At 35.1% G+C, this 12,140-nt stretch overlaps 1 protein-coding gene across 8 annotated transcripts in view; it reads right to left on the bottom strand.

Annotated features, from left to right (window-relative positions):
• Positions 1-12,140, bottom strand: part of LOC118280630 (forkhead box protein P3) — a 68,327-nt gene that overhangs the window by 31,647 nt on the left and 24,540 nt on the right. For all 8 annotated transcript variants that reach the window (XM_050699617.1, XM_050699616.1, XM_050699620.1 and 5 more), the window contains exon 3: positions 3,431-3,457. In XM_050699617.1, the coding sequence (XP_050555574.1) occupies positions 3,431-3,457 (27 nt within the window). The remainder of the gene's footprint in view (positions 1-3,430; positions 3,458-12,140) is intronic.

The raw sequence follows: 12,140 nt of genomic DNA, 5'->3' as shown, positions 1-12,140 counted from the left end.
CTTTTTGGAACGTAATGACGATATTGACTTAATAATAAGTGGTAGTGTTTAAATTTTACGACCACTTTAGAGATATGTAATCTTTGAAACTGATCCGATATCTTTTAGTTTAAAACAGTATATTAAAACTCATTGACATATTTTAATAAAATTAACAAAATATATTCTTCATATAGGCCATTAGAACCCACTGCGTAATAAATCTTTTATTAAATAATTACAGAAATATACCACGGCTTTGCATACCTATAATTACTTTTCTCATTTTACACAGTTTAGAATTAAATTTAATAGTTATTTTATTATTCATACATATCATTTGCTATTTCTATAGAAATCTGAGATATTTTAGGATGGTTATAAAAAGTAATGTTTTAAAATGTTAATTACAGGCGTTCAATCAATCTATAGATTTATTTTATACCTACCTAATATGTGTCGGTATTTTCAAAAATTAAAATGGACAACCTCCAAAACAATTGTCCTGAGAAAAAAAACTTGAGAGATTCAAAAGCCAGCCACCTCTTTAAAGTATATATAAAATTCACACTTTTGATATTTTTATTTCTCTAGCTCCATGGGAAAATCTCCCGAGTTCCCAGGCTAAATATTACTCAATGTGCTATTACAATCTATAATCTATCTCTGTACAAAATTTCGTCCAAATCCTTTCAGTAGTTTTTTCGTGTAAGAGTAAGAAACATCCATACATCATCACAAACTTTCGCATATATAATATTTTTATATTCAGTTTCCTATGGGCATTTTAAGTCAGTACCTATACAAAGGGCCCGGCTTTCACTTTTTGCCTAAACTCTTTATATAGAATAGGTTGCAAACGAGCAGACGAGTCACCTGATGGTAAGCGATTAGCGCCGCCCATGGACACCCGCAACACCAGAGGAGTCACAGGTGTATTACCGGCCTTTTTAAGTCTTTGACTGCCAATAGAAAACTGTTGAAGGCAAATCCTCCGCTAACGTCGGTCACCGGTGACCACCATGGCGTTCAATGTGTTAAAAAGGAGTAATTTCTTAAAGATTTGAAGACTAACAAAAAATAAGATGGTATCTAACTTTCCTACCCTAGCTCTCGAGCTAGCCTTTAATGGCGCAGAAATCGTGATATAACCGAGCTCCTCTGGTCCAGACAATAAACTCTATACTTACGTATTATATGAGTTCCAACTATCGCGGTATTACCTCCCCAGTGGGGGGAGCAGTTTTTGTACCTTTCAGCACGGTACTATAGTATGCTTTATCGTTCAGTTTCAGTTTTGTGGCGAGAATTGTTCAGCGGGAACTTTTATTAGAATATACGTACTGAAAATGGAATTGTTTCAGGCGTTTTTTTTTTTTTTTTTGTTGAAGGTTTAGTTAGGTTTTTGGTTTGTGTATGTTTGTTGAGCTTCAATCTGTATATGAAGTTTGAAATGTTGTTATTTTGGTTTGAATTGGTTTAAATGTCGATCTGTGTTAGGACATAGATGATGAGTGGTGTGAAATAAAAAAATGCAATACAAAGTTGAAAAGGAAACTTGAAGCTAAGCGTTTCGTGCGAGTGGGTGGGATATTTACTATTATATGATAAATTGTGTCAAAATAATTACTAAAAACTAAGTAAATTTATAAACAGGTTACTCTTAGTTAAAGTATTGCAATAAAAGACGTATAGAGCTGATCATAAGTACCAAATAATATACTTCGATTAACAAAAAAATATTGACATAGTAAGAAAAATACAAAAACAACTGACCATGCAAAAAAGCACCCTAAAACCGGTACTAAAGGGGTTAAAACAAATGCAACTAATGAAGAACGAGTTTCAACCAATAAAAGTGATTTTATTGCAATTGTTAACGGCAATGGACGATTCAGAATAGTCCTGATGGAAGCAGTTTTTTAACGATTCCGTAGATTAGATGGAAAACACGTTTATTGGACAATTAATTTTTATTCCTATTGCCTTCTCTGTTTACCTGGCTTTACTATCATAGCTGTGTCGTGGTGGTCTAGAGATTTAAGACACCCGCTTCTTATACATGAGGGAACGCCTTAAAAACCTTTTCAAGTAATATGTACTTTCTAAAATGCCTTAATCCAACGTTTGTCAGTAGTGACTGACAAACGTTGACTGAAAAACATCGTGGAAAAACCTGGGCTTATAATTTCTTATTATTAGTTGGAAATTGGCAACACGCATTGAGCAAGCGTAGTGATTAATGCTCAAACCTTCTCTGTGTGAGTAGAGGCCTTTAAAAAAAGTGATAATACAACTAATATCCTACAAAATTAGCCTTGATCTGAAAGTGGTTACACAAACTTTTACATTAAAATATTACTGTAATCTTTTAGGATCAATGACATGACTATTTTATGATTATTTTGTATATTTTATATTAATATATTACTGTAAATACATGCTAAGCCACTTGCAAAGACTGCAAAAAAATTAAACACAAATCCATAAGCTACTTTCTTACATTCACTGTGTACAAGAGAGATTACAAGAGGTTTTAAATATGGAGTGATCTGACATACAAATAAGGGCTGCTCAGCCCCCAGACGGTATTAGCGTGAAGGTTTCAATGTCAACACATCAAGGGGATCGTCTCAATTGAAACATTAACCCTTAGACTTAGGAGGTACTTTGTATCTAAGAGGTATTTTAAGTTTTTTAATCGTTACGCTTTTTATCCCTGAAGGGGTAAGCAAAGGTGCACATTACGGCAAGTAATGCCACTGTACACCCACTTTTCACCATTTGTGTTATAAGTCCCACGTAATAGGGGGTGAGCCTATTGTCATATACTGGACACAATTCCAGACCACTGAGAAATTTTCGAAACACCGAAAAAGCCCAGTAATACTTTGTCCTACCCGGGAATCGAACTCGAAACCTCTTACCTGGCATTCGCATTTGTAACCACTCGACTAGCGAGGCAGTCAGTATTTTTAATTAAGAGTTAATATTTGGTGAAATGTTTAAGCGAAGAAGATTAGTTTAAAATGCATCTACGATAATATAGAACGAATGTAGTTACAGAAAAAAATAAATAGGGTAAACGTGTTCTAGAGTGGAGACCGCGTCTAGGCAAGCGTAGTGTAGGGCGCCCTCCAGCTAGGTGGAGTGACGATATCCACAAGGTGGCTGGTAGTGGTTGGATGCGTAGAGCTGAAGATCGAGCTCAGTGGCGTGCCATTGGAGAAGCCTATGTCCAGCAGTGGATGAGAACAGGCTGATGATGATGATGATGATGATGATATTATTATGAACTTAAAACAGGATATTTATCATGTTTATTAGTTTTTGTGAGTTTCCGATATTTCGGCACTATCCCGTTTTAAATATCCCGTTTTAAGTTCTAATGATATTAGTAGTGACTGGGTGAGTTTTAAAAAAAGAATAAAGTATTTTTACTTTAACTTACCACTGGAGGTAGTTGCACCATTGGTGTCTGTAACAAATAGAAAAGTTTTGTAAAAAACAAAAATGCTAATCTTTCAGCAACATGGAGTCAGGATCTTTAATATAATGTATGTACTAGACAATTCTATTCCAATAAGATAATAAGGAAACAAATAAAATACGGTAAGTTTACTGAAATCAAAATACAATTTTATAAAAAACAAAAACAATAAAATACGTCATTATTTGAGTTATTTCGTAGCCCGTAGCCAAATCGTAGCGGGGACCGTTCGTAGCAATTCGTAGTAGTTTCGTAGCGGATAGTATTTCTAACATTAGACTGCTTACAACCTTACATAAGATATTGCCGCTATAGTTACATTGTAATTTAATTGATTATAACATAAGATCACGCCTCTTAAAGCTTGAAGGGGTAGGCAGAAGTGCACATCTGCACACACAAAAAATGTAACCATTTTTCGCCCATTGTGTTATCAAGTCTCCTCTATTAGAAAGCGTACCTATTACTTAGATTGCTAGCCAAAACTGACGATTCAGAAATTAAATTTTTCAAGCTTCTACTTGCAATTGGCGGTCCATTGTCTCTGCCTACCCCCATGGGAGACAGGCGTGAAGTTATGTGTGTGTGTATGTTCTATTGAAGAAGTAGACTTATACATTTTTATGTCTGTCCTCTAGTCCTTAGACAATTTGTAAAGCCTATAACCTAAAATCTCGAAACACATTTGTCAGTCAGATTGTACCTATACCTAGGTATAAATCTGTCAAATTCTTTATCTTCTAGGCTCAGGCAGTCTAGTTATAAGGAACGCGGAGAAAGTGACGGTGAAATAGTAATAGATTTATACTTTTACATAACATTTACGTCGAATATTTCTTCTCCGAAACGGTAATTATAGTTTTATGCAAAGGGTTATTTTTGACGATTATACAATTTTAAACCATGACATTGTCATATTACGTTCATTTTGTTATGGAATAGGTTACGAGCAGATGAGTCACCTGATGGTAAGCGCCCATGGACACCAAACACCACCATGTGCAATAGTTACATAATATCTTTTATTTCAGGTAATATTTCTGTAAACTTCTAATCTATTAATTTTATATTGTAATTATCTAACTGCATGCATGTTCAGAGCCAGTGAGGCCAGGACAGCCAGGACTAAGATGAGGCCTTTATCCAGCAGTGGATGTCTTTGGGCTGTTGATAATGGTGATGATGATGATGATGCGTGATTAATAAGCACTGTACAAATATTCAAATACATACATACTTATACGTCCCTAAATCTTTCATATACATCATATATGTGGTAATATTCCATTAAAATACCAATAAAAGGTACTTAACACCGAAGGCCGCTGAAATGTGTCACATTTGTTTACAGGAACTAAAGTTATCAACAATATTCAATAACCTACAGGCCAGATTAGATTATCTAACCTTTATCAGTGCTATTTAAAATTGACATAATATCTCGCTTGTTACCAAAAGGTACTGAGTAGAATCACTGTTGTTAGGTCATCAACAGCATATACTGGAAGTACAAGCGCTGTCTACATAAGAGGGTTTGCAAAATCATCTCAAAATCTCACAGAAAACCGACGTGAAACAACGCTTGCGTTGTATAAGTAAGGTTACCGGAGGCCCAATTCCTCTCCCAAATCTTTCCAAACCCCGATTCCCCACCAACCCTTACATTCCTAGCTCACAAAAGGCCAGCAACGCACTTGTAACGCCTCTGGTGTTTCGAGTGTCCATGGGCGGTGGCGATTGCTTACCATCAGGTGATACGTCTGCTCGTTTACCGGCTTATACCATTAAAAATCACCAAAGGAGTTACAAAAGTTTTACTGGCCCTTTTAAAAAGAATGTGTACACAATCAAAACTCAAAAATATATAAAAAATACAACTTATATAGGTCGAAATATGTTTCTAAAGCTGCAAGTTTTAGTCCACACGAACTAATAAATCCTTGACCCTACAATATATTGATAACATTAAATGCTTACATACAAACATACCTACAGTTTTTTCTCTACAAAGACCTCTTTGAGCTGGTACATTAATAAATAAATGCGTCATTAATGTACTTTGTGATAGTTAGGTTTATACTCTGGATTTACTTGGAATATACAAGAAAGTTTATTACTAGCTCACTCTTGTAACTATTCGAGCGTGCTCGATTAATTTCAATCGTGCGGAGGACTCATAATCATGGGCAGAATGCAGTTTAGAAAAATAATTTATCTTATCTTTTTCTTAAAATTAAGTTATGACTAGAATTTGAACAAATTTTTGAAAATAATGCAGTTATGCAGAAGAAAAATAGGCGCTAGGCGTTAAAATTAAGTTCAGAAAGGTTTGTATTTATAGAGAAGTTTAATAAATACCTAAAATACCTGTCAAACGTACTAAGAATGATAAAGGTTTTTTATGGGATGGGTGATAAACCAGTAGTTAGATCACCTTTGGGCAAATGAAAGAAAGAGACTAGCGCCGCCTATACATATATTAAGCATTGTTCATCAGGTGATCCGTGTGCTCGTTTAAATAAATCAATATCTTCAATCAAAGTCCATTGTCTGTAGATTATAATAATATATCAACATACACATCCATCTTAGAAGACTGGCGTTGGGTGGATGGATTAAGGGCCTGATGCAGAAGGCAGTACTCCTCGAAACGGCACGTATTGTGAGGAGGTTCCTGTCTCTGGAGCCCTAACCACCAGTAGCTTGGACCATGCTCCCGCTACTGGTCGGCTCCTATTTTTATATTTTTAAATGTTATTTTGTTTTTTATTTTTATAAGTAATGTTTAAAAATATAATTTTAGAGTATTTTAAATAAATATATGAAATAAATTGAAACGAATAATTTGTTCCATACAAGAAGACAAAATAATTAGCAAGTATATGTAGTTGTAGATAATAAATATGTAGTTTATAGATAGTTCTGTTGTTTTTGTTTGCCTGTGTTATCGCGGCCTGTGATAGGCTCTTCTGTAAATAGAGATAACCACGACTCGCAATGATAACGGTTGGAACCATGTACACTAGTACTGGCATACTGGTTTACTTGCGAATTGAAAATTAGCAAGTTTTGGAGTACTTTTTTACACAGTTTTTTTCAATAAATCACAAACACCAAAGGATTTTTTTCAGGTGGAAAAATCACCCTAATTTCAATTCTGTTCAACACACGTCACACTTTTTCACCCGCCTTAGGCGAGAGGGAGTTTCAGACTCTTACTGACTAAAAACCATCGCGGTCTTAGTTCTGCCCTTCGAGTCGGGGCCCCGGTCGAAGGGCAGAAATAAGAACTTTAGAAATAAGAACCTTAGCTCCGGATCACACATCAGCCCTACTGGGCATGCAAGTCGCACACGCCACACACACACACCGATCTCTTATAAAAGACTACGCTGTATTCTTGTTGTCTCAAAATAAATGACTTATTTTTATTAATAGTGTCCATGGGCGGCGCTGATCGCTTACCATCAGGTTTGCCTCCTATTCCATAAAAAAATTGTTTTCGTGATTATTATAGATTATAGCGATTGTCCTTTTTGTATGGTAATGTACCATCTATATTATAAAGCTGAATAGTTTGTTTGTTTGCGTGTTTGTTTGTTTGTTTAAACGCGGTAATCTCCGGAACTGCTAGTTCGAATTGAATAATTCTTCTTATGTTAGATAGTCCATTTATCCAGGAAAGCTATAATCAATAGGAGAGGGTGAAACTGCTCGGAAATAACTACGTTCTAATAACAATAAATAAAAAACATAAATAAAAGTGACTATACTATAAATAAACATCTATATACATATATGCCTACCACATTAAGGAAAAATATGCAACGTCATGCCTTTTATTCCCGAAGGGGTAGGCAGAGGTGCACATATCGACACGTAATGCCGCTATACAATGTACACCCACTTTTCACCATTTGTGTTTTAAGTCCCATGTATTAAGGGGTGACCCTATTGCCATATACTGGACACAATTCCAGACCCCGTGCTACCACTGAGAAATTTTCGAAAAACCGAAAAAAGCTCAGTCAGAATCGAGACCCCTAGTCCGGCAGTCGGACTTGCGACCACTCGACCAACGAGGCAGTCATAAGGAAAAACAGGCATTAATTTATACTTATTATTATTTTGCAATTTGGATAACAGATAAACTCGTAATAATTTTATGTATTAACCAGACACTTTTATCCTGTCAATCAAGCCAACTAAAACACTGATATTTTTAAATATATTTTGTCCCAAATAGATAAAGGAAAAGTGTACCGTGCCAAAAACCAACACATACACAAGAATACCTACTTCTCGTAATCAGTTGTTTACACACAAAATTATTACAATAAAAATATTTTGATAACCTATCTCTTCAAGCACTCAAAATATAAATAACGCTTTAACTACATGTATATTGAATAAAATTAAAATATAAAAAAAAACAAGATTAGTTTTTTATGGTATAAGCCGGTAAATAAGCAGACGGATCACCTGATGGTAAGCAATCGCCGCTGCCCATGGACACCTGAAACACCAGAGGCGTTATAAGTATCTTATCGACCTTTTGGGTGTTAGGAATTGAAGGGTTGTTAAGGAATCGGGGATTGGGAAGATTGGGAAAGGGGGAATTGGGTCTCCGGTAACCTCACTCACACAACGCAAGCGTGGTTTCACGTCAATTTTCTCTGAGGTTGTGGTATCGCTCAGTCAAATTACTAAAGTTTGTTAATAACGACTTACTCACTGAGCAATGATTCTCCTTGCTATAAGCCCCTAACATGGCTTGAAATTAGTCGGGTTACCTCGTCAAGCAGCTACGAGAGTAAGCCGTTTTAAACACATTTAATGTAATAGGTATTTAGAATGTTAATAACACAAATGGTGAAAAGTAATTGTACATTGTATAACGGCATTACGTGCTGTAATATACACATCTGCCTACCCCTTCGGGGATAATAGGCATAACGTTGCAAAAAATAATGCAAAAATTCTAGTAAAGTTTGCATATAAAACGAACATACGACCATGCCCGATGTTGATATCATTACTCTCAATTTTAAAAACAAGAAGATGCAATATAATCTCAATAAAGCGTAATGTCACGATATTTATAAAATAACATTCGCCTGTATCGATTATCGATATATGTGTATGTTACCAATCGATTTTCTTGTTTATAGTAATCGTTGAAAGCTATCGATAATCGATACGGACTCGTTTTGTTTAGATTTTTCTCTTCTCGCCTTTATCGGCGTTTACTTTCGTTAAAATTGTTTTTTATAAACACAGTGGGTGGTAGGCGGATTTTTTTTAATTGTTATTGTTAATCGATAAAATTGGTTTAGCCACGGTGGTAGGTGTTAAATTAAAAATATATTGTTTTGGTTACTATATGGAGTATGTGTTGTTTATGAGACTTAATGTCGAGATAAAGTGAACTGTTACTATACTTATGTTCCCTGTAATAGGTATATAACAGGGAACATAAGTTACATAAAGTGAAAATCTTCATTGAATTTGGCATCATTCTCTGTTCCTAATTTACGATTCCACAATAGCTGCCGCACTTAGAAACTTAAACTAATCCTTGGTAAAGATTTTGTTCCGAAAACAATTGCTAAGTGGGTTAAGTGATCATTAAATGAGTCTTAGTACGGTGGTGAGGTAGACAATTTTTACCTGATTCAAACATTTCCTTTGGGAAATAAAACTTAGAAATAAACTAACATACAACTCAAGATCTTGCGAAAAAGTACTACCTATAATAAAAGTCCCTACAAAACAGCCTTAATGATATAAATTATTTTTATATGTAGATATTATTATCAATTCATTTGTTAATATTACATATAACGTACACAACACATGTAGTTTTACATTAAGCCTTTGTTTGTAGAGACATTAAGAAACAATGGGCAAATCTCAAATTTCTTTAAAGTCAAAACATAACAATATCGAACGTACGTAGTACCTAACTACATACAATCAGATATCTGTATTTTTGATTATGCCGTATAGCGACGGCAAATCATTTCGCTAACCATGCTCTTCCCATGGGTAATTTAAGTGCCGATTAAGGGACTACACCTTTCGCAAATACGGTACAACAACTGCTCTCTGTTAGTCGTGAACTTTTATACTGTGATCTTTCAAAACAATGACAAGCCCTAAAATATCTACTTATGAATTTTAGGCGCGAGGAGACTATGAGAGTCTCATAGTCTACACGTAACAAATTCGTTGCCGACCTTCTGGGTTTTAGAAATTTAAGAGTTGTTGGGAAATCGAGGATTTGGAAGATTGGGAAGGGAGGTAATTGGACCTCACACGACGAAACACAACGCATGCGTTGTTTCACGTCGGTTTTCTGTGAGGTCGTGGTATCACTCCGGTTGAGCCGGCCCATTCGTGCCGAAGCATGATTCTCCCACACTTAAAACAAAGGGGTATGCAGATGACGACAAATACACACCCACTTTTCACCAATCATGTTATGAGTGCGATTTAACAGGGAGTGACCTTACAGCCATATATGCAATAACTATATGACATATGAGTAATTTAAATGTTTATCTATATTTTCCTTATTTGTCTAAACTGTTTTAAATAGCTCAGAGTTTGTCTGCCTACCTAAATAATCCGTTATATCCTCGGCATTATGTTTATTGATGGTAAATATTGATTTTGTATGTAATGAGCTTGTCTGGGAATCCCAGAATTCTTGTTTAATATGTTGGTCATGTGAAATTCTTTAAAACTATAAGTAAATATCACATAGAATTTTAGAGGCTGTGAAATAAAAATAAAAAAACAGTGTGAAATCTATTTTTACAACTTACAACTTATAATGTTAGGATTATAAAGGATTAAAGGATCTATAACCCAAAGAAACTGTCAGTGAAAACAATTTTGATTAAGACTGTGATTACTAGTAGATAAATGATGAAAGCAAGTTTGCTAATGATGCACAATTTCCAAATTGCGCATAAGACACTTAGGGGGGAAATCATCCAATGACTTCTCCAGCCTTGAGTGTGGAGTGTCAGACTCTTACTGACCAAAAACCACCCCGTTCTTACTCCTGCTTTTCGAGCCGAGGCTTCGGTAACCCGCTAGGTAGTCTGCAGACAACCTAGCGGGTTACCGAAGCTTCGGCTCGGGGTTAGCATCAGTCCTTTTGGGCATCATCTGTGGTGGCCAGAGGGCTCTTTGTACATAAGACACTTAAATGGTTAATTATTTTTCCTTCTTTGTAACAGCAGAGGATTTGCTCAGCAGTGGGACAGTTTATAGGCTGGATATCATCGTCATCATTCATCAGAGTAAAGTGACAATGACTGGAGAGTGGCTATAGATTACAAAAAGGGTTTTTGTACTGGTTTTTACTGGTAATTATTTTGTTTTCTTTTTCCTTTTGTTTTGGTTATTTTTGTATTTTACTGATTTTACTGGCTATGTAAAAAGATATCAGTTGTCTGTGGTGGTGGTATCTCACATTTATCTCTGAAAGGAGAGTCTGAGGCTTGATCTTAAATAATAATATATTTTCATTAATTCAGTCAAAACAAAGGTTATATTAAAAATTCTAGTCGCTCTTCTGTTTAAAAAGCTTTAAGCAGATTCAAAAAGGGGCCGGATGGATACGGTAATAAAAAAAATATTTAAAATAAAATAATGTGTCTAAAATATATTTAAATAATATGCCTATAAGACCTGTTATTCTCAAAATACTCAAAACCATTAAAACGTCACCAGTAGACCACCGATTTATCTTTCCAAAAAATCTACATTTTTAATATTGAACTCCAAATTAATAATACTTAACTTGCCCATTTATATATATGTAGTTCTTTATGTAAAAATGACCTCAAAGGTACCTACGTCAGCAACAGAGATTTTTGAATGTGTTAACAATTAATAGTTTTAAATATAAACCAATACATATGGATAATCCCGTTTGCATTGACAAAGTGATAAATGATACTATTAAATACGTATGGAGGTAGTTATTTTACTAATAAGGAGCGTAAGGGTGATTTTCCACGAGAGATGTGCTATGCTAAGTTGCTGTGAATGCGTTTGGCTTCCATATACCTTGGCACTGGTGGAAACAGACTCAACTAAACTATGTTTTTTTTATATGGAAAGATGCGTGCAATGGATGCTGTCTGTGTTTTTGTTCTGACAGGACAAAAATTTAAAAAATATATTTTGGCGTAAGTTTCGTATGCACATAGGTAATATATTATGAATATTCATATGCTTGCAAGTAGTAACTCTTAAGTTAAGATAGGTGATATTAAGCGATAGTTTCATTTTCAGTATAAGTTAGGTGACACCGCACAAACGAAATCAGACAAAAGATAAGTTTATTTGCTCTCTTACGTTACGAAACTCTTAGGAAATGCTTTAGGGGTTGATGATAATGAGCATTAGTAAACCACACTCACGATTGTATCTCATGGCTGAGGGCGCCATCTAGTGTGAATCTTACACATAATTATCTTAAAATTTTGTTGCACTTTTACTTAATATATTACAAAAAAATGTCACGCCTTTTATCCACAAAGGGGTAGGCAGTAACGCACCTAGACGTTACAGCACTTAATATCACTGTACAATGTATACCCACTTTTTGCCGTTTGTATTATAAGTCGCATGTAATAGGGCGTGAGCTTGT

Source organism: Spodoptera frugiperda, chromosome 16, assembly GCF_023101765.2.
Source record: "Spodoptera frugiperda isolate SF20-4 chromosome 16, AGI-APGP_CSIRO_Sfru_2.0, whole genome shotgun sequence".
NCBI lineage: Eukaryota > Metazoa > Arthropoda > Insecta > Lepidoptera > Noctuidae > Spodoptera > Spodoptera frugiperda.
This window is presented reverse-complemented; position numbering and strand designations above follow the sequence as displayed.